The following is a 24,152-nucleotide window of genomic DNA, read 5'->3' on the forward strand; positions in this document are numbered from 1 at the left end:
GTGCTTCCTTTACAGCCTCTATCTCTTTTGCAATATCTTCTCTAAACTTTTTGAATTGATTTAGCATTAGTTGTTTAAATTCCTGTATCTCAGTTGAAGTGTACGTTTGTTCCTTTGACTGGGCCATAACTTTGTTTTTCTTAGTGTGGGTTGTAATTTTCTGTTGTCTAGGCATGGTTTCCTTGGTTATCCAAATCAGGTTTTCCCAGACCAGAACAGGCTCAGGTCCCAGAGGGAAGAAATATTCCATTTCTGGTTTCCCTGTGGGTGTGTCTTAGAAAATTGCTCCACCCTTTGATGCCTTGGGTCACTGTGCTTTTCTGCCCAGCAGGTGACGCCTGTTAGCCTATAATTCTTGACTGGTGTGAGGAGGTATGGCTGTGTTCCCCCAGGCTCTGGGGTCTGGTTCTGAATGGAAAGGGCCCCACCCCTTTCCTCTTAGAGAAGACAGACCCCCCAGGTGGAGGTCATTAGCATTTCAATAGTCTCACTCTCTGCTTGTGGTGTCTCCACCCTTCCCAGAGTCACAGCCCTGGAAACTGAAAATGACTGGGGCTTTCTCCACTGAGCCAAAAAAGAAACATATAGTCCCCTTCAGACCCAGTCCAAGGCAACCCTCTGGCTCTCCCAGGTCAGTCATCACCCAAAGCCTCTGTCTGTTTTTTGGGGCTGTGTACCTGTAGTGAGCAGTTCACACTCTGTACTTAAAATCCCAGTTGGAGCTCAGCTGAGCTGTATTCACTTGCTTGGAGAGAACTTCTCTGTGGCACCACGTGGCTCTGCAGCTCGGGCTATCGGGGAGGGGGTCTCCCAACCTGGTTCCGCAGGTTTTACTTACAGATTTTATGCTGTGTTCTCGGGCATTCCTCCCAATTCAGGTTGCTGTATGATGAATGGATGGTCTTGTTTGTCCCCCCGCAGTTATTCTGGATTATTTACTAGTTGTTTCTGTTTTTTTGTAGTTGTTCCAGGGGGACTACTTAGCTTCCACTCCTCTCTATGCCGCCATCTTGCCCAAGTCCCCAGTATGCCTATCTTTATGTCAGTTCCAGGCTGTTTTGACACTGTAGCTTTGTAATGTGCTGTAAAGTCAGGAAGTTGATTCCTCCAACTTCTTTCTTCTTTTTCAAGATATTTTTGGCTATTTGAGATCTCATACCTTTCAAATAAATTTGATAATTTCCTTTTCCATTTCTTCAAAGTAAGCTGTATTTTGATTGTGATTGCATTGATTGTGTAAATCAATTTGGATAGAAGTGACATCTTGATGATATTTAGTCTTACTATCCATAAATGTGGAATGTCCTTCAATTTATTTGGATCTTCTTTGATTTTTTTTAGTAATGTTTTGTAGTTTTCTGAATACATGTCCTTCATATATTTGGGTAAATTTATTCCTAGATATTTGATTCTTTCAGTTGCCGTAATAAATACATTTTTCTTCTTGATTCCCCCTCAGTTGCTCATTACTACTGCATAGAAACACAACTGATTTTTGTGTAGTGATCTTGTATCACACTGTATTGCTGAACTTGTTTATTATCTTTATTAGATTTGTTGATTTTTCAGAAAGTTCTATATATAGGATCATGTCATCTGCAAATAGTGAACATTTGACTTCTCCTCTTCCAATTTGGATGTCTTTTATTTCCTAATTCCTCTAAGTAGAACTTCTGGCATGATGATGAATAACAGTGCTGAATGTGGCCATCCTTGCCTTGTTCCAAATCTTACAGAGAAAGCTTTCCGTCTTTCACCAGGGTATGATGTTAATCATAGGCTAATCATATATCCCTTTTATCATTTTGAGGATGTTTCTTTCTATTCCTATCTTTGGATATGTTATCTTTAAGGATGCTGGATTTTGTCAACTGCCTTTTCTGTGTCAATATAAGCACAGGTATTTTCACCTTTGATTTGTTAATGTGTATTAATAAGACTTGCTAGTCTTTTGAATAGGGTGGAACTTTTTGATTAGGTTATTTCCATGGAGATGTGACTCACCCAACTGTGTGTGAGACCTTTTTATTAGACTATTTCCATGGAGGTGTGGCCTTGTCCATTCAAGGTGAGTCTTAATTAGATCACTGGAGTCCTTTAAGAGACACAGGAAGAGAGATGGAAACTAGTTGACAGAGATGTTGGGCGATGCTGGGAGATGCAGCCAAAGGATGTTTGGAGATGTAAAACTAAGAGATGAAGCCCAGAGTTTGCCCTGGAGAAGCTAAGAGAAGACTCCCAAATGTGTAGAGACAAATGCCCCAGGAGAACCAAGCAGGGAGCTGAGAGAAGGTAACAGAGACAGAAGCCCAGAGACATTTTGAAGAAAGCCATTTTGAAGTGCAACCTGGGAGCAAAGGACCAGCAGGTACCAACTGAAGAAAGGCCAGTGGTGTCCAGAACACCCCTGTCAGCTGGGAAGGCACATTTGTTGGATGCTTTTATGGCCATAGAACTGTAAATTTGCAAAGAAATAAATCACTTTTATAAAAGCCAATTCCTTTCTGGTATTTTACATAATGGCAACTTTAGAGTACTGGAAGACCCTCCTTTCCATGAGGTCTCCTGATTGAGTTATCCATCATATTATCTCCTAGAAACCATAGCAAGGAAATCTGCTCTGTTATTTGAAACTCAATAAGGCTAATGAGGTTCTGCCACCTGATCTCTGGATAGCTACCCTGGGGCTTCCATCCTTCATAATCTCTCCAAACATATTTAAATACATGAATTAATGCTAAACAGGGTTGATGTTAAAACTGTGGCAGGAAGCTCTTTCATGGCCAAGAGTTTCTCCTGGGTCCTGACTATTCACAGTTACCGTATGTCATTCACTGTAGCTTCCTCCCAGGACATTTCTCTCTAGGCTGCAGTTCCTCAAAAATATCACTCTTAGTTGCTCTTGGGGTGGTTGTTCTCTCTTAGCTTTTCTGGAGCAAGAGTTTGCTTTCAACAGCCATATTCAAACTCACTCTCACCTGCAGCTACTCTCAGCTTCTGTGCATTCTTAAAAGTGTCCCTCTTGGTGGTAGCAAGCTTGCTCCTTCTGCCTGAGCTTATGTTGTGCACCAGTGAACTAATCAAGGTCTATGCTGAATGAGTGGGGCCACACATCCATGGAAATTATCCAATGAAAGATCTCACCCACAGTTGAGTGATCACATCTCACAGAAACATCCAATCAAAAGTCTCCAAACCAATCAATACTAATATGTTTCCTGCCCACACAATTCCCCTCTGGCTCTGTACCTGTGAAACTTAGAATAGCTTATCTGCTTCCAGTATTCAAAGAAGGAGCAGTCATAGGGTAAACATGCCCATTGCCTTAAGTAGAAACTGAAAGGAAAACAGGGTTTAAGGGAGCAAAACAATTACTAAAACCCACAGGGCAAACTCCATTAGATTTCAAAGTCTGAATGTCATTCACAGAATGATATTGCATCTATGGGACATGAGAGAGTGGGAGTCTAACCATTCCTAATGGCCTTTGCAAGAGCTCTTTCCTCTCCAAACACTGGGGTGAGTGCTCCAACATCACACATTGGGTTGACCACCTTCTTGGCCCCACCCTCCTCAGAGATTAGGGCAACACCCAGAATCTCTTCCATTTCTGGGCACATGCTCAAACACTTCAGAATAGTGGGGTGGCAGCCAGGCTCTCCCCAGTCTCCTGGGAATGTGCCCTACCCTTTTTGGGGCCTGGGGTGGCAAAACTCTTCCAAATCATTGAGGCAGAAGGCCCACCCTTGACCTCCAGGGCAAATTCACCCTTTCCATTCATGTGGACCACCCCACCCTCCCAGCCTGAGACCTCTTAACTCCAGAACTCAACCTCCATGTCTGTCTTTGAAGAAATTTTTCCTTCAATTTGTTCCTTGTCTGTCTCCTCCAGTCCAGACTGGCAGCACTCCATCTATAAAGATCTCACAAAAATTCTGTTGGTTTGCATGAAGCACACAGAGATCAAAGCCATCAGACAGCAGGAGTTTCCACATATCCTTTCTGGATAACTCCATTTCCAATCCTGGCTTGTACTGAAATGGTTGCTGGGTTCCATGTTTAATTAAATCCTCATGTTGGGCTATAGCTCCTGAGTCTCCACCCACTGAAAGCCCAGAATTTTCCAAACCACCAGTTTCTGGTTTCTTTGAACCCAAGAATTCAGTTCTGATTTTATTTCTCTTCTCACATTTTACTATAATCTGCAAGGAGAAGCCATGCAGTATCCATAACTTATAGTTTCAAAATCTCATCACCCAAATATCCCAGCTCATTGCTTTCAAATTCTTCCTTCCATCCAATACCAGGATTCAATTTTGCCAAATTCTGTGCCACTTTAAAACAAGGATCACCTTTCTTCCAGTTGGCAACAACACATTCATCATTTCTGTTCAAGGCCTCATCAGAAGTATCTTTTGAGTCCATATTTCCAGTTTCCTCAAAGCAGTTTAGGCCTTTTCTATCAAGCTCCTCACAATTCTTCATGAATCTTCCCCTTATCCATTTAAAAAGCCATTCCAACATGTTTGGTATTTGTAAACACAGCAGCACCAGCACTGTACTTCTCTGGTATGAAAACCTTTTCCAGTTTGCTAATGCTGCTGGAATGCAAAACACCAGAAATGGATTGGCTTTTATGAAGGGGGTTTATTTGGTTACAAAGTTACAGTCTTAAGGCCATAAAGTGTCCAAGGTAAGTCAACAATCAGGTACCTTTACTGGAGGATGGCCAATGGTGTCCAGAAAACCTGTTGGCTCTACCAAACTAATTCATTAGCACTTTTCACAGGGAAACTTGCCTAAAATCATTGAAGGAATAGTTTTATACAGTTTGACCAGTAGGGAACACAAACAAATGTATAATGAAAAATTTTATGAGTGATCTGATGAAAGGAAATATGTGTTTAGACCTGGCTCAACATCTTAGTCATGTTCTCTGTAGAGTCATGGAGCAGGCAAGGCTAGAGAAATATTGTTCTCAGTAAGTATTTGGTAATATGAGTAAGTATGGATTATGATGTACATTAAACATCAAATGAGCCAGTGGTTGGTATTTGAGTACAGGATTCAATACTATGAAGGTTCCCATGTGGTAGGAGAACCTGGGCAAGGGGAATAATTGTTTGAACAAACCATATGAAAAGGAGATTTTCACAATAAGGTACCAACTCTGATTATTGAAATGAGAGGTGACATTCCAGGCAAAACTTAAGTGTAAGGCTTAAGGAATTTTAACTGGTGAGGCAGGGAGAAAAAATCCAGATTCTGGCTGTCTTTTCTACCCATGTAATTTTCTAAAGTTACTAAAGATTTCTGCATCTCTGTTCATTTCATTTGTTAGATAGGTAAATTAGCCCTAATAAGTAAGGTTAATTTGAGGATTAAATAAATGTCATTCTCCAAGGACATTTAAAATGTTGTTTATGTGGACTGAGGTACAAATGGGTAAATTAATGTGACCTTTTCTGACAATGTCATTTGTTCATGAAGTTATTATGTAATTATAAACAATGTTTTAGAGGAGAATTTAGAATACAGAAGACCTTCTGCATAAATAATTTATGAAATTAAAGGATGCTATAGCTGAAAAGGATTAATATAGCCTAAGATTTCAGCTGCCATTTTGCTAAAATATCAGATTGACAAAATGGGTTTTCTTCCAAATCCTTTCATCTACATTATATAAGCCTCCTGAACCCATGGGGATTGTGAGGCATTACCACCCATGCATTTCTGATACTTTTTGATGTAGGGGATTTTGGGGACTATATTTGCACAATACCCCTGCATTCTCCCCCAGCTCCTCAGAGGGGCTCTGCATATTTTTTCATTTTTTTTTATTAAAGTAATGATTATATCAAAATTTTTAAAAAAAATACAATAAAAACATTTCAAACAAAACAAAACAGGGGAATAAAAAAAAGCTTACTAACCTAAAATAAGTATTTTAAATCCAACGTATTTCTACTCTATCCCAAGAAAATAACCTAATGTAGCAACATTTCTGTGAACTTGTTCCTACCATACTCACCAGAAATTAACAAACCATAGTCATTCCTGGGCATTCCCAGAATGCTAAATTCACCCATGATAGCTTATCTGTTCTTATTACATTATCATTCCCCCTTCACTAATTGCTCTGTATCACTAGGTCCCCTACATTCTACATTATAAACAATTCATTTTACATTTTTCAATATTCACATTAGTGGTAGCATAGAGTATTTCTCTTTTTGTGCCAGTCTTTTGCTCAGCATTATGTCTTCAGGGTTCATCCATGTTGTCATATGTTTCACAACATCATTCCTTCTTACTGCCATGTAGTATTCCATCATGTATGTATTCCACATTTTATTTATCCACTCATCTGTTAAAGGACATTTGGGTTGTTTCCATCTCTTGACAATTGTGAATAATGCTGCTATGAACATTAGCATGCAGATATCTGTTCATGTCACTGCTTTTAGATCTTCAGGGTATATACCAAGAAGTTCAATTGCTGGATCAAAGGGTAAATCTATATTTAGTTTTCTAAGGAACCGCCAGATTGTCTTCCAGAGTGTCTGAACCATTATATAGTCCCACCAACAGTGAATAAGAGTTTCCATTTCTCCACATCATCTCAAGCATTTGTAGTTTCCTGTTTGTTTAATGGCAGCCCTTGTAATTGGTGTGAGATGGTATCTCATTGTGATCTGAATTTGCATCTCCCTAATAGCTAGTGAAGCTGAACATTTTTTTCATGTGCTTTTTGGCCATTGGTTTTTCCTCTTCAGAAAACTGTCTTTTCATATCTTTTCCCCATTTTATAATTGGGCTGTCTGTACTATTGTCATAGAGTTATAGAATTTTTTATATATGTAAGATATTAGTCTTTTGTCAGATGCATGGTTTCCAAAAATTTTTCTCATAGAGTTGGCTATCTCTTCACCTTTTTGACAAATTCCTTTGAAGTACAGAAACTTTTAAGTTTGAGGAGTTCCCATTTATCTATTTTTTTCTTTTGTTGCTTGTGCTTTGGATGGAAGGTCTAGGAATTGACTGCCTAATACAAGGTCTTGAAGATGTTTCCCTACACTATCTTCTAGGAGTTTTAGAGTACTGTCTTTTATATTGAGGTCTTTGATGCATTTTGAGTTAATTTTTGTGTAGGGTGTGAGGTGGGGTCCTCTTTCATTCTTTTGTATTTGGATATCCAACTCTTCCAGACCCTTTGTTGAAAACACTGTTATTTCCCAGTTCAGTGGCTTTGGGGGCCTTATCAAAGATTTGTTGACCATAGATCTGGTGGTCTATCTCTGAATCCTCAATTCAATTCCATTGATCAATATATCTATCTTTGTGCCAGTACCATGCTGTTTTGACTACTGTGGCTTTCTAATAACTTCAGGGAGTGTAAGTGCTCCCACTTTGTTTTACTTTTTTAGGGTGTTTTTAGCAATTTCAGGCATCTTCCCTTTGTAAATAAATTTGAGAACCAGCTTTTCCGTCTGCAAAGTAGGTTGGAATTTTCGTTGGGATTTCATTGAATCTGTAGATGAGTTTGGGTAGAATTGACATCTTAATGACATTTAGCTTTCCTATCCATGAACATGAAATATTTTTCCATCTTTTAAGGTCCCTTTCTATTTCTTTTAGTAGTATTATGTAGTTTTCTTTGTATAGGTCTTTAACACCTTTGATTAAGTTTATTCCAAGGTTCTTGGTTGTTTTAGTTGCTATTGAAAATGGTTTCTTTTTCTTGAATTTCTCTTCACTTCATTCATTTCTAGTGTATAGAAACATTACTGATTTATGTGCATTAATCGTGTATCCTGCTACTTTGCTAAATTTGTTTATAGCTCTAGTAGCTGTTTCATCAGTTTCTCAGGGTTTTCCAGATATATCATATCATCTGCAAATAATGACAGTTTTACTTCTTCCTTTCCAATTTGTATGCCTTTTTTTTCTTGTCTTGCCAGATTGCCCTGGATAGCACTTTAAGCACAATGTTGAATAATAGTGGTGATGGTGGGCATCCTTGTCTCATTCCTGATCTTAGAGGGAAGGCATTCAGTCTCTCACTGTTGAGTATTCTTCTGGCTGTGGGTTTTTCATATATGCTCTTTATCATATTGAGGAAGTTTTCTACAATTCCTGCCTTTTGATGTGTTTTTATCAAAAAGGGATGCTGGATTTTGTCAAATGCTTTTTCAGCATCTATTGAGATGATAATTCAATTTTTCTCTTTTGATTTGTTAATGTGTTCTAATACATTGATTGATTTTATGTTGAACAATCCTTGCATGCCTGGAATGAAACCCACTTGGTCATAGTGTGTTTTTGTAAGATATTAGTCTTACAAAAAGCCTTTGGATTTGACTTGTAAGTATTTTGTTGAGAATTTTTCTATCTATATTTATTAGGGAGACTGGCCTGTAGTTTTCCTTTTTTGTAGCATCTTTGCCTGGTTTTGGTATTATATTGATGTTCACTTCATAAAATGTGTTAGGTAGTGTTCCATTTTCTTCAGGGTTTTGAAGGATTTTTAATAAGATTGGTGTCAGTTCTTTTTGGAAAGTTGGGAAGAATTCCCCTGTGAAGCCATCTGACCCTGGGCTTTTTTTGTGGAAAGTTTTTTGATGACAGATTGGATCTCTGCTTGTGATGTGTTGGTTGAGGTCTTCTATTTCCTCTGTGGTCAGTCTAGGTTGTTCATATGTTTCCAGGAAATTGTCCATTTCCTCTACATTATGCAGTTTGTTGGCATAAAGTTGTTCATAGTATCCTCTTGGAATTTTTTAAATTTCTTCAGGATCCACAGTAATGTCAACTTTCTCATTCATTATTTTTTTTACATAGGTCTTCTCTCTTTTTGATTTTGTCAGTCTAGCTAGAGGCTTGTCAATCTTGATATTCTCAAAGAACCAACTTTTGGTGTTTTTATTCTATTTTTTTGTTCTCTATGTCACTTATTTTTGCTTTAATCCTTGTTGTTTCTTTTCTTCTACTTTCCATAAGATCATCTATTTTTTTATTTACTCTTGCAGTTTCTTCTTTATGCTCTTCTAGGGTCTTCTTCATGTCCTTTATATCCTGTGCCATGCTTTTGTTGTTTTTCTTTAGTTCTTTGATTATTTGCTCCAAATACTGTGTCTCCTCTGATCTATTGATTTGGGTGTTAGGGTGTGGGTTATCCATATTGTCTGGTTTCTTCATATGCTTTACAATTTTCTGGGTTTTTTGGCCTGTTGGCATTTGCTTAACTTGATAAGGTTCTTTTAGGATGTTTAGACTGATTCAAACACTTACCTCTAATTTGTCAGATCTACAGCTTTGTGGTGTACACTTTCTCTTTCCAGCATGTGACATCCACAAGCCACCTATTTCTCTCAAGCCAATTCTCCCCAACTTTGTGTTTGTGGTGAGTGTGGGTCTGAGTCTTGTGGGTGTCCAATTGGGGGACCATATTTGCATGTTTAGTTCATGCTTCCTGCCCTGAATGTGGGGCATATGTCAGTGGTTAGGGAAGAAGGACAGCTTTAATAAGCCCTCCAGGTTTTCCTGGAGATTTAAAGCTGTTGCCAAAGTCTAAGCCTTCAGTTCAGTCTTACCACAGTTTTTCTCTGCCACTGACCCACAAGTCCTTGGTTTTGGCATATGGTGCCTGGGACTTCCAAGTGTGTCCCTCTTCCAAGCCATGCCCTTTGGGCCACAGGGCAGTGTAGGGGTGTTCCCAGACTGCTAAAAGGATGGCTTTATCGGGCATGCAAATTTCCCCAGTTTTGCACACCTATGCCTTCCTAGCTCCAGGACAATCAGCTATGGGTGCATGAAAGGCTATCATCCATGCCAGATATTGTGTGTGCATGTGTTGCTGGAGACACTATCCATTATGCCAGGTTGTTTGGCACAGCTCTCGGCTGTGGTGCCAGTGCTGGGCAGGAGCATTTCCAGCCCACCAGGAAGATGGCTGTATGGGGCTTGGTAATTTTCACCTTTTTGCTCACCTCTGCCTTCCTAGCTTTGAGACAGCAGCAGGTACCTGAAAGGCTGTCATCCATGCCAGATATTGAGGCATGCCCACAGGTTGTGGGAATGCAGTTCCCACCACACTTCACTCTGTGGTTCTTGCTGCCATATCCACAGCATCTTTTGGGTTTTTAAAACTAGTCCATCTACAAATGTCAACCCCTGTTTTCCACAGACTGCCTCATAGCTGCCAGTTATCTAGTGAGCTCATGCACTCATTTCAGAACACACACTCCCAGTTTCACCAAGTGCATGGTCCCTATGGATTTAGCAGAAATTTTCCAGCTGGTGCATCACTGGAAATGCTGTTTTGGGTCACTTTCTGTATTTTATCTAACATTTTTCACAGAGGTGCTTTTTTTGCCATGCCTCACCTTATTGCCATCTTCCCTAATTTCTTAAAATATCAATATTTTATATTGGTACATTTTAAAAATTTGAAAAAGATACTAAATTTCTTTTTCTCCTTTTGTCCTTATTGGCCAATTTCCCTTGTTATTAATAATCTTTATTCAAATTTTATAAATGTTAGTAATGAAAAGAAGTGTTGTTTAATTTTAGTGTGCCTTCATGAGATGGAGTATAGTGGGTAAAGTAAAATTTATGGCTTGTAAAAATGTTTGAATAATTGGAGGGACCAGAATGGATCAAGAGACTTATGCTCTTGAACATCCAGAGGAGGTGAAAATACAAGAGAGATGATGAACATGGGTTTTGCAGGTCCCAAGGAAAGTTGAAGTTGGAAGATCTCATATCCCTGGATTGGCCAGCCAGGGATCATCCTTCATTACAGCAGTCTCAGGGGTCTGTTGTATATACTTGTGAATGGTCTGTACTTGTATCTTATGATGAACACCAGAATTATAGAGAGTTGAGCCAGGCAGCATGTAGTGATCCAAGTTATCCATGTTATCTGTTAAGTTCTGCAGAATGTTGTATTTTGCTGCAAGATTCTCTGACATTCTAATGAGTAATATACCTATATATTATGTTCAGATAGGAAGTACTTAACACATAACCTCATTATATCTTTCAACTTTTGTAACAACTTGTAAAACAAAATCATGGATGAGAGGAAACTGAAGTCACCTGGGGCAATAATCTTAGTATAGCTATGACATAAAAGTGGCAAATCATGGATATTCATTGTCCTGTCATGAGTCTGTTAATTTACTTTAAATTGGTGGAAAGGGGTGTTATATTTATGAATGCTTAAGTACAAACTGTACATCACCATCTGTAAGTCATAATGATCAGTTCATTAGGAAATGTTCAGGTTGTATTATACCCTATGTTTTTTGAAATTCTTTTATAATGGAGTCTTAAATAATCAGTGCATATATGAATATATGTCCATGTGTGTGAAAGGCAGATGACTGTTCAGCACTGAGAATCATCTGACATAAAACTCAAATGCAATTTGAGGTTTCTGGCAATAAGCACTTCCTCACTGCTGTCCTCTCAAACATTCTGTGTTGGACATTGACAGATGGTCCTTTCTGAACTTCAATGTCTCTCATGCTTTTAGGAGTTAGTGAACTTGAAAGATGTAGTTATAGACTTCAACCAGGAAGAGTGGGCTCTGCTGGATGCATTCCAGAAAATGCTGTTCAGAGATGTGATGGTGGAGAATATCAGTCATCTGCTTTCAGTGGGTGAGTTTCCCAAACTTACCTATCTAATCCTCTCAAGAAGTGTCTAGAACAACTTATCTATATTGTTTGATATTTTATTTTTATACATTATATATGTATTTTATTGCATAACATGAAAAACTACCTAAAAGAAATTTCTTTCTGTAGTTACTACTTCCATCTAGTTTTTCACCCAACTAGAATGTAATCTTCATGAACACAAATTTTATGTTTTTATTTTACTTAATGTCTAGCACTCAGAGCAGTTCTGGGAATCCAATAAGTATTTTCTGAAAGGATAAACAATGGATTAAAAGTGTCCTAAATAGTTATTGCACCCTAGAGACTGGCTGTGGATTCAGACTTTAGTCATAAAAACAATAGGCTTATCCTTTTGCATATAAACTTAGACTGTTCTGGACAACCTTGGTATTGGATTCTTTTCAAGATAATGAATTATTGTGGAAACATAATTTCTTCTTGTATGGAAATACAGAGGGTTCTGCAGTCTGTCTTTGAACTTGGACATCAGAAACCAAAGTCTCTTACTGTATTTGGGCCCAAGGTCAAGATGACCCTTTGATGGTGAAAAAATGTTACTATTCTGTGTTCCAGGTACTTTTTCATTGGCTGATTTTCAATGTATATACTTTATTCTTCTTTGATAACTGTAGTGGTTTGAAGCTATATATACAACAGAATGAACATGTTCTTAAAGCTAATCTATTCCTGCACATGTTAAACCATTTTACATTGGAAATTTTAATGTGGTTACTTCAGTTTGGGTGTGTTGCACCTCAATCAGGATGGGGCTCCCTAATATGGGAGTGCTTTTTAAAGAACAAAATTAAGAGAAAAGAGGGAGTTAAAGCCATAGGCAATAAGCTGAAATCAGTGAAACCAGGAAGAGAAGAGACCAGGATACACCATTATGTGCCTTGCCACATGGCAAGCTAAGGAGCAAGGTTGCCAGCTCCAAGCCCCTGAATGCCACAGTCTTGGGAAGAAAGTGTCATCTTGATAATGCCTACATTTGGACCTTTTCCCAACCTCAAAACCATAAGCTAGCTCTCATGGTGGGGAAGGAGGATGCCAGGAAGTGGCATGCACATTGGGAAGTGCAGTTGTTGGTGTGAGGGTGCCAAGAGCCGTGGAGCAGGTGCTGAGAGTGGCTGCAGCCAGAGCAGGTGGTGGAGACAAAGGTAATGATAGCACCAGTTACAAGTGTGTGGATTTTTGAGTGAAACCTCCAACCCAAATGAAACGAAACCTTCAAGGGACAATTTCTACAATAGTGAATCTGCAGAGTTATCTGTATGCATAATACAGAATGTTCTCAGCCCACAGATAGCTGAATGGGTTGCTGTGTTGACAAGGAGTGAAAAGGCAATAGCAGATTGACTGAAGTATGATTGGGGAGCCAACAAACTTCATACACACAGCTCACATAGGATCAGGAGAGCTGTTCAATGGAATGAATTCAGTTAGCTCCATTCAGAACCAAATGCATTCCAAGGGAGGCTATGGAGGCAGGATGTCTGCCAACGTGCAGATGCAGCTTGTGGACACTAAGGCAGGATAGCCCCAGGGATAGCCTCCTCCAGTTATTGTGAATTTTCTTTTTAATTTTTTTGTCTTGTGATTGTTTTCCTTTTTTCCTTTTCTTTAAATGACAAAAAAGAAGTGTGATGGCATCTTATTCACCCTCTTGTGATTACTCCAGTGAGAAATTACTCTTCTGCTCTGAACAAGCTATTGTCACATGAATACTGCATTTTCTTCAGCTGGCATGCATGCATTTGGACTCATGGGCAGAGTTCTTTGGATTAGGGCTTAATTTTTAGTTTTTGAGTCAATATGGATCTGATCTTAGCATGACCTCTTTTTGTGAATGCTAGAATCATTTGAAATATTTTTTTCATTTTAAACATTTCTCTGTCTACCACCCACCATTCACCTTATATGATTTCATTGGTAAGCAAGGGTCTATTTGTTAACTTGTCACCATTTATGTATATTTTGGAAGGTGTGAGACCCACAAGCACAATGATAATTTTTTTATTTGAAACTTCAGCAGAGTAGACATCTGCATGCTTTATGAATTTGCTTTGTATGGGAGCCCATGGGGGGCTAGAAATTAAAATTTCTTTGCTGCCATGGGCTGATGATACTGCTGCTATTAGAGAAAGTTTAGTTGTGGTACCAAGTCACATCAGTTTTACAGAAAAAGATAACTGCTTTAATTACTTTAGAAGTATGTTTTTTGTCTGTTTGATTAGAATTGTAATAAAAGAAAAACTTGCATTCATAAAGCTTCATTCTGTTGTAAATGTTCTTTATATTTATTTTGAGGGCAAGGACCTGTGATTGTGGACAGGTGTGGTAATCCTCTCATCCAGTCTGATTCTGAATAGCATCATCTTATTAGCTGTTTAGTTTCTTTGTGTACTCATTCTTTTTATTTTCATTTAATATTATGGTATCCAGTTGTTTGCAGTGGCAGTGTTGAACTTAAGGCCTCTGTTACTAACTGTAGACCTCCAGAAGTGTTGGACTTTCTGTGTCCTGAATATTTTGGGGGCCATGGAAGTTGCCAAGAACAACACACTGATCTGGCTGAATCATTGCCACTGTAAACAACCTGGATAGTCACTTTTTATGGTATCAGTAAGAAGCCTTTGCTCAGGTTCCAAAATATGTTCATCCTTTCACAAATTGTGCTGTCTCTTAATATTATACCAATTCAAATAATTCTGCAAGTGTTCCTCCTTCCCTATAACCACAGCCAGTGATTGTGATCTCATTAAATTGCTTAAGTCAGCTTAGATTGTATGTGAAATTCAGCCATATCTAACTACATTTGACAGGATTAATATTTCATGTGCAAAGTGGGCTTAGTTGAGAACTTAGAAAGCTGTAAGGAATTAGGTAATTGACTAAAGAAACAGCAGTCATTTTCTCTTCCACTTTCTTTTATCCTATTCTCCTCAGCTTAGTGCCAGGATATTGTGAAAAAGGTAACTGAACAAATGTTAATTTTTATGTAGGCAAAACATGAAAGCATTTCTCCTGTAGTTCTTTTGAAATTAACTTACCCAGTATAGCAGGGTTCCAGATTACTCTTTCCTTGTATTTCTGCAATTTTAAGCCTTCAGAGGTGTCAGAATCAAGCACAGAGAGAATTGGTCTAGAAAAAACTTTTGGATCTTAGGAGTCACATACTTAATAATCAAAACAGGCATTTTGTAGTTTGTTCAATAACTCCTAAATTTGGATTCATTTGTTGTCACTAATTCACTGTGTGACCATTGTACTCTGGGATTTGCCTGAGTACTTTGGTCATTCTGCCCAGTCAGAATTATTTCCTGTCAGTGACAATGCTGTGTATAAGCTCTTAAAAGGACAGGCTGCATTTTGTTGGCATTGTCAGTGTTGATGCTATTTGGTTTATTTCTATTTTGATTTTTTAAATTAGTGATTTTTTGAACTTGTCATATAACTCCTGGAGCAACAATGGTCTCTTTTCCCTAACTCATGGTTTTATTTTATTATTTTCATTCTGCTATCTTTTCTGTTTCTCCAAGGACCAGATATTCCCATGAGCTTTGGAGTGTTATCTCCATACTAAGCCAAAGGCTGGACTCTTCAGCCTATAACTGTTCTGCAGCTGTCACTAACTGTAAGGCGCAGCAGCCACACTGTATACAAGAGCACCTGTTAAGGGCTCCTGGGAAAGTGCCAGTGAGTGCAAGAAAAAAGAAAATGACAACAAAAAATAGACAATATAAACTTGGGCATATATTTTTAGGGAGGATTGAGGATATTTGAGTGTGAAATGGTAGAGGAGGATGCAGCTTTCCCCCATTCATAAATTGGTTTATAAATCTTGGGAGGTCATTTTTCACCAAAGCAATATATCTTCTTTTTAAATGAAAGCTTATTATATAAAAAGGATTTTCCTTCTCAAAATTCATTAAGGTACTAATACTTTGCTGAACTACTTGTTAACAACTGTTAAGTCAGAAAACCTAAAGATTTAACTAATCACATGTATTCTGTTAAAACAGTGATCTGTATTCTATAAAAGAGGTACTTTTCCATGATGCAAGCATGAAGTGGTGCCAAAGAGCATAAAGCAGCATTATCAGTGGGCTTTTAAATATATTTTGTGAGTATATTAGCTTTCACTTTTTTATTAAATTATAAAAGTGTCATTATAGAGAGCAAGTTTGCCTTGATTTTGTTTAAAATGATGTGTGCTCAGTGCCTGGAAGAAAAAATTGACATATTTTTATAATATAAGCATACTTTTTTGTACATTGTGTTCATTCTTGAATAAAGTAATTCAGTGTTGGCTTGTAGATATTAAAAAGAAATTAGTGATTTTGTTTCAATAAATGTTCTCTCTCAATGAAAACCCATAAGCTAATAAATTTCCATTGTTTCCACCAATGTATTTCATGCTATTTGTTAAGCAGCCTCAGAAACTAAAACAAATTTGGAAACAGGTGACTGGGGTTATTCTGTTGCATATATCAAAGATGTGGAAATTGCCTTGGAATGGGATAATTTAGTTGAAGCTGGAATAATTGTGAGGTGCTTTATAAGAAAGGTCTAGATTGCTTTGAAGAGGCTGTAGAAATATGAATTTTAAAGGTACTTTCAGTAAGGCCTTAGAAGGAAATAATGTATTATTGGAAACAGGAGGAAAAGCAATTCTTGTTTTATAAATTATAGAAAACTTAGCAAAATTGATTTCTTATGTTGGATGAAAGGAAGAACTTCAGTGATGGACTTCAATATTTGAGGCAGTTTCCAAGGTAAGTGTGGAATGTGCAGACTAATTTCTCCCTGCAGCTAATAGTAAAATACAACAGAATTGGGATAAGCTGAAAACAGAAATCCTGGGCATAAAGAGACCTGAAATTGATGTTTAGGAAAATTCTGAGCTTCTGGAAAGCCAGTCCCCAGAGAATAGTGCTCTATGTGTGTGTTTAACTAAACATGGAGCCAGTCAGCAATTTCTGTTCAAATAAGAATTGGAGGTGCAGTTATCCAGAAGCAGTCTGTGGCATGTTCATCTGTCACATGGTTTTGACTTCTATATTCTACATGCACAACTGACAGATTTTTTTGCAAGATCAGCATGAATGGAACCACTGCCAGTCTGGATTAAAAGGGATAGAGAAGGGGCAGATTGTAGGAAAAAGGTCAGAACCATGGAAAGCTGAGGCCTGGACTGAAGACACCTTCTCAGGCAAGAAAGTGGTCCCACCGATGTGAGTGGAATGCGTGTGTCTTCTCCAGGGCTTGGGGTGGTTTGGCCTTTCAACCTATTGTTAAGGAAGATTGCTGTGACCCCATTGTTTTCAGAGGTTAGAATCTGTACCTGTGTGAGTGCAGCATCTGGCTGCCACCCCACTGTTCTAATAGGATGGAGATTTCACCCTGTTGTTTACAGAGAGCATGGATCCTGCACAAGAACTTGAAAGGGGTAGGACTGTGTGCCAGTTTGGATATATTAAGTCCCCCAGAAAAACTTCATGTTCTTTTATGCAATCTGGTGGGAGCAGTGTATTAGTGTTGATTAGGTTGGAAATTATTGATTGTTTCCATGGAGATGTGACTGAATCAACTGTGGGGAAGATCTTTGATTGGATAATTTCCATGGAGATGTTACCCCATCCATTCATTATGCGTCTTAATTAAATCACTGGAGCTATATAAAAGGGCTGACAAACAGAAGGAACTCAGTGCTGCTGTAGCTGAGATAGACATTTTGGAGATTGCCATTGAAAGCAGACTTCTACTCCAGAGTTTTCCTGAGAGAAACAAAGAGAATACCCCCAGATGCCTAGAGAGAAATGTCCTGGGAGAAAGCATTTTGAAAGACAAACTGGGAACAAAGGAAGAAGATGCTAGCCAAGAGACTTCCCAGACAACAGGGGTGTTTGAAATGCTATTGGCCATTATGTGAAGGTACCCTGTTGTTGATGCCTTTGCTTGGACATTTTGTAACCCAATAAACCCCTTTTATAAAAGCCAGCTCATTTCTGGTGTTTTGCAAAATAGCATTAACAAACCAGAACAGACTGCCATTTCATCAGTTTCAGAGGGCAAGATATCATTCCATATGTGACTGTCAGACCTTCAAATGTAATGAAGTATGACTTGCAGGGTTTGGAACCATGAACTTTGTTTTCCTTTCAATTTCTTCCTATTGGAGTGGAAATGTTTATTCTATACCTGTCCCTCCATTGTACATTGGAAGCAGATAACTTTTTATATTTCACATGTCCAAAGAGGAGAATTGTGCTCCAGGACAGACCACACACATAACTGATTTTAGTCTTTGTACTAAGCTTTGTTTCTGAAATGACTTAAGTCTTTTGAGATATGATGGATTGAATGCATTTTGCCTGTAGAAAGAACAGGTCTTTTATGGGTCCAGAGGTTGGTGTATGGTTTGAAGCTGTATGTACCCCTGAAAAACATTTTCTTAACTCTAATCCATTCCTTTGTATACTTTGTATATATGACCTTTGGATAAGGATCCTTTGGTTAAGGTGTGTCCCACCTAAATCAGTGTGGGTTTTAATCCAGTTATTGGTTTCCTTTATAAGAGAATAAAATTCAAATGCACAGAAACCCATCAGAAGTAAGAAGCTGAAATCAATGAAACCCAGAAGAGAAGCAAGAGACTAGGAGATGCTGCCATGTGTCCTCCCATGTGGCAGGCTCAGGATCCAGGATCACCAGCTTCCAGCCCAAGAATGCCACAGTGTTGTGGAGAAAGCATTGTCTCAATTATGCCTTGATTTGGCCATTTTTTCTGACCTCAAAACCATAAGCTAATAAATTTCCATTGTTTAACAACTTTCATGGTATTTGCCTGAGAAGCATAGGAAACTAGAACAAACATCTTTCCTGGACTTGATGATAATGCACTAAGTGCACAGAACTCAGAATTCCATGTATTTTTCCCAAAACCAGGAAATCACATCTGCAAATCTGATGTAGCCTCCAAGTTTGATCAAGTAGAGAAACTGATGAAAGAAGGAATTGGATTTTTCCAAAGCCAGAATTCAGGTGAGCTCTAGGAACCTGTCCTTCATAAGAAGGTAGAGCCTTGTCAGTGACTGAGTAGGTTCTTGACATATCACCTGCAGATTTTCTTAAGTAAACTACATATTCTGAAATGTAGGTGATGATACGGGGGAAATTTTCCACAGGTGTAGTCATTTTTTGGCTTATTTAATAATCTGCATTCAAGTGTCTGTGGCTTTGGGGAAATGGATGTATATGTACTATTGAATTTAAACTTTCACTTAATGGCCCTTTTCCTGGTACTTCAGTGTTTCTCCCTCCCTTTAGCTACCCACATACTATTTTAAAAGTAATTTTTCTTATGCTTCCATCTTGAACATCTCTTCTAATTGTCAATTTCACATGAAGTTTTCTACCACCTAAAATAATGCTTAATTTGAAGTTCTTTCCCAGATCAATGTCATATTTGAAACAATTATAGGGTCATGTGGGTCTTTTCAGCATTTTCATTTCCCTAATGCTAGTATAGCATTTAATTCTCTTTTCAATTGTTTCAGACAGTGAAGGTGGCTTTAAAAATCAAGAAATGTTTTCCATGCAACATATCTGCAGGGAAGACACATTTACAATCATATCATTGGTAAGCATCATGGTGGTGATCCCTGGTCTTCCAAATAGATACCTGGAAGTGGAATAAATTAGTAATTCAATGCAATCACTTAATGGTTGGTTTAAGTGCTAATCCAGAAAAAGTCTGTGATAGTTTGAATTTAGGGAAAATTAATTTCAATGAAAAAGGATAACCTGGGTTTTAATAAAAATATAATTATATAAGCATGCTCATATACCAAATCTTTGAAACATTGTAATGTCTTCAAAACTGATGAAGAGTGCACTTTAGATGCTACAAAAGAGAAGACCTCTGCATGCAGGAGAATAGCATGGTATGTAACTAATATAGGAAAGATATTAATTGGAGATGGGCACTGGATGATTGTTCTAGAATTCATAATGTATATGAATTGATTTTTATAAAGAAACCCTTTATAATCTCTCTTCTACTTCCCAGAAGCCAAATTCTAATGCTCAAGAGAATGGAATTATGTGTAGTGAATTGCCAGAAGATTTTACTCAACCTGTGTTAAATCACAAAGTAAAGAAAACCTACTTCAGCAATCTATTTGGAAAACCCCTCAATGACCAGTCATCTTTTAATCAACAGAAGCACTTTCACACTAGAAATAAATCATATGAATGTCTTCTAATTGGTAAATCCTTTCTTGAAAGCTCTGTCCTTACACATTACAATGGAACTTACATTGGAGAGAAACCATATGAATATCATCTGTGTGAGAAAGCCTCCACTCATAATTCTGGCGTCAGAATACATGAGAGACCTCATACTGGAGAGAAACCTTATGAATGTCACCTACATGAGAAAGCCTTAACTCATTTGTCTACCTTGAGACAACATGAGAGAGCTAACACTGGAAAGAAGCCATACGAATGCCATCTATGTGGGAAAGCCTTTACTCGATGTTCTGCCCTTAGAGTTCATGAGAGAACTCACACTGGAGAGAAACCTTATGAATGTCATCTCTGTGGGAAAGCCTTCACTCGATATTTCATCCTTAGAGCTCATGAGAGAACTCACACTGGAGAGAAACATGATTGCCATCTGTGTGGGAAAGCCTTTACTTATCTCTCTTCCCTGAAACGACATGAAAGATCTCATACTGGAGAGAAACCATATGAATGCCACCTATGTGGGAAAGCCTTCACTCATTGTTCTTCCCTTAGAGTTCATGAGAGAACTCACACTGGAGAGAAACCTTATGAATGTCATCTCTGTCGGAAAGCTTTCACTCGATATTTCATCCTTAGAGCTCATGAGAGAACTCACACTGGAAAGAAACATGATTGTCATCAGTGTGGGAAAGCCTTTACTTATCTCTCTTCCCTGAAACGTCATGAGAGAATTCATACTGGAGAGAAACCATATGAATGCCATCTATGTGGGAAAGTCTTCACCCGTTGTTGCAATCTTAGAGAACATGAGAAGACTCACACTGGTGAGAAACCATATGGATGTCTTCAATGTGGGAAAGCCTTCACTCAATATGGTAACCTGACACAACATGAAAGAACTCACACTGGAGAGAAACCTTATGAATGTCATCTATGTGGGAAAGCCTTCAGTCATTTCTCTAGTTTGAGACGACATGGGAAAACTCACACTGCAGAGAAACTATGAGTGCCATCTATGTGGGAAAATCCTCACTCACTATTCTTCCCTTAGAAGACATGAGAGAAATCACTGGAGGGAAACCTTATGAATTTCATCTATGTGAGAAGGTCTTCAACTGTTATTCTAGCATTAGAGTACATGATAACACTCACACATGAGAGAAACACTATGAATGTCTTCTGTGTGGGAAACCTGTCACACTATGTTCATCTGAGACAACATGAAAGAACTGACACTGTAGAGAAAACTTATGAACCTCATCAATGTTGGAAAACCTTCACCCATTCTTCTGGTTTTAGAAAACATGACAAAATATCCAGGGGAAAGATACCATAAGAATATTATTTACTTGGGAAGCTTAGTTTATTTTTGTAAACTTAGACAACATGAGGGACCTTGAATTGAATGAAACCTTATGAATGTTATATGTGAAAGGCTTCAGCCAATGTTCACTTATTAGATTATGTGAGAGAACTCATAGTATAAATGATTTGAATATTGAGATTTCGGCCCTTGAGTTATCCTTCAAACATACCAGACAACTCACACACTGAGGAAACATTGTAATCAATCTGGTAGAGCTTTAAATCATTCTTTCTACATCAATATAAGCCATTTCATACAGGAGAGATTCAATATCATGTCACCTTTGTGACAAAGAATTTAGTAAGAAGGCCTGATAATATACAGTGTCAGAGAACTCATGTTATACATTTAACGAAAGTTTGATGGTCTTCATCCTCTGCTCCTATTAATAGACAAATCTTTATCAGATGAAGGAGCTTCTTGAGGAATTTCCAGGTACTTCATGCTGGAGATGTTATTCATGAAAAATCACAAAATTCTTTATTTGTACACCCACACTTGTAGGGCAATTGAGAAGTCACACTATGTAAATCTCTTATGAGTGTCATGCATGCAGGCATGAAATCAGTGATCACTCATCCCTTTAGCATTAATTTTCATATACAGAGGAAAGAAAAATACTGAAATCCATTTAGAAACATCTACAACTTGATTTCACATCAGAAAATTCATAGTGGGAACAGAAATACTTTATGTTGCCCATTAGCACAAAATTCAGCAGAGACTCAAGGTTTTGAACAGACTTACTGTTGATGTTATGTAGGATAACAGTACAGGGTGTGAAGTGAAATGGGTATACTGAGTTTTGAATTTGTAAAAAGTATTGTGAAGTGAGGTTAATTCATTGATCAGTTCTTATGTATATATAAACCAATATTGTTGCTGAAAATCTAATATTTGCCATATTCTAATTTCCTTTTATGCAGTTCCAGTCACAAAGATTTGAATCAATCAGAAAGTAGCTTGCAATGATAACTCAACAGTCTAGAACACAATGTTATTGTTATTTACTAGTGTCTTAGTGTTATAATATATATATTCATGACAAGGATGAATACAAACATTAATAAATAAAATCACCTTACAACTAGAGTGTGCTGGTTTGAGTCTCTTATGCACCCCATAAAAAGCCATGTTTGTAATGTATTCTTGGGGGAGACTTCTGGGTGAGAACTGTTGATTAGGATTTTTCCACTGAGTTGTGACACTGCCCATTCAAGGTGGGTCTTGATTAGTTTACTGGGTTTCTTATGAGACCTAAGAAGCAGGCACAGATGTCAGACACTTGGAGATGCAGACAGAAAGTGTTTTGGAGATGCTAAGCTAAGAGATGAAGCCTAGAGTTTGCCCTGAAGAAGCTAAGAAGACCAGACACTTAGAAATGCCCTGAGAGAATAAGCATGGATGCACAGGAGCTGAGAGAGAGAAGTTAAGAGAGACAAGCCCAGAGACATTTTGGAGAAATCCACTTTGAAACCAGAACCCCAGAGCAAAGGACCAGCAACCAAATGCCTATCCAGCTGACAGGTGTTCTATTTCCCAGGCCTTTCTTCAGTGATGGTGTCCTCTTGTTGATGTCTTAGTTTGGACACTTTTATGGCCTTAGAACACTAAACTTGTAACCTAATAAATCCCACTTATAAAAGCTAATCCATTTCTGTTATTTTGCATAACATCAGATTTAGCAAACCAGACAATAGGGTTTTATGATATGTAAATACTCTGCTTTTAAAATACTTAATGTTTTCATAATTTAGTAAGAAATTAAAAACAAAGCTATTTAACTAACACAAAATATGTCATGGGGACTTGTGGTTTCATTGGCCAGAAAATTCCCAAGTTCAGAATCTGTCAGTGTCATTCCATACATTAGTATTTTATTGCAGAAAGGCTTTTGCCAACAACACAGAAATCACACCAAACATGGAAAAGAATGTATTTTATAGTCATAGGGAGTGTTCAGTTTACAGAATGCCAATAATCAGAGTGTCTAATTTTCTGAAGGGAGACATCTGCATCACCTCCAATTTGGAATCAGGGTGCCTTTCTGGTAATGCCACTGCAGCCTACCCATGGTGAATACATTCCAGTGAGAAAATAGAACAGGTATATTGAGATTAGAATTTTGAACTTGTGGCCTAAATAGGGGGCTCCCTGTTCCTCCACTCCCTGAAAGTCCAATATTTCCTGTCATGTGTTCCAGTGCCTTGTTTTCCTTACACTGCAATATTTAGTGCTGAAATACCTTTAGGTGGAGTCATCACACAGTAAGTTCTTCCTGATGGAATTTTTGTAGCTGTTATTTGAGTTGTCCACTCTAGTATCCTCTCATCTCAACTCTGTTGGATGGGAGTGTGCCCTTTTTTGGGTCACTTGTGCTGTAAATGAAGTACAAAGAACTGATTGGTGTCTACTTGGATATCTGAACACTTTGCACAGGTGTTTCTCCACAGCTACAACAGTGGTTTCATCTGCCATATCATGCATGAGAATTACTGCCTCTTACCCATAGTATGTACCTACAAAGTCTTTTGTCTATGACAAAACTCATCTCACTACCCTTCCCCCTACATGGGGCATGACTCCTAGGGGTATAAGTCATTCCTGGAATGAGCCTGGCCCTGGCATTGTGGGATTGAGAATGTCTTCTTGACCAAAAGGAGGAAAAGAAATAAAACAAAGTTTCAGTGGTTAAGAGATTTAAAATAGAGTTGAGAGGTCACTCTGGAAATAATTTTTATGCATTATATAGGTATCCCTTTTTATCTTCTAGTGTATTACAATAGCTAGAAGGAAAGAATCTGAATCTGTTGAACTCTTAATTCATTGACTTGATGATTGTATAA

The 24,152-nt window shown here is 38.1% G+C and overlaps 1 protein-coding gene across 1 annotated transcript in view; it reads left to right on the forward strand.

The window, feature by feature from the left end:
* LOC119532495 (zinc finger protein 596-like) overlaps nucleotides 1-22,396 on the forward strand; it is a 45,157-nt gene extending 22,761 nt beyond the window's left edge. The window contains exons 3-6 of the mRNA XM_037834971.1: nucleotides 11,540-11,666; nucleotides 18,639-18,734; nucleotides 19,250-19,332; nucleotides 19,762-22,396. Of these exons, the coding sequence (XP_037690899.1) occupies nucleotides 11,540-11,666; nucleotides 18,639-18,734; nucleotides 19,250-19,332; nucleotides 19,762-20,946 (1,491 nt within the window). The 3' untranslated portion in view covers nucleotides 20,947-22,396. The remainder of the gene's footprint in view (nucleotides 1-11,539; nucleotides 11,667-18,638; nucleotides 18,735-19,249; nucleotides 19,333-19,761) is intronic.
* The last annotated feature ends 1,756 nt before the right edge of the window (nucleotides 22,397-24,152 follow it).

Source organism: Choloepus didactylus, chromosome 4, assembly GCF_015220235.1.
Source record: "Choloepus didactylus isolate mChoDid1 chromosome 4, mChoDid1.pri, whole genome shotgun sequence".
Lineage (NCBI taxonomy): Eukaryota > Metazoa > Chordata > Mammalia > Pilosa > Megalonychidae > Choloepus > Choloepus didactylus.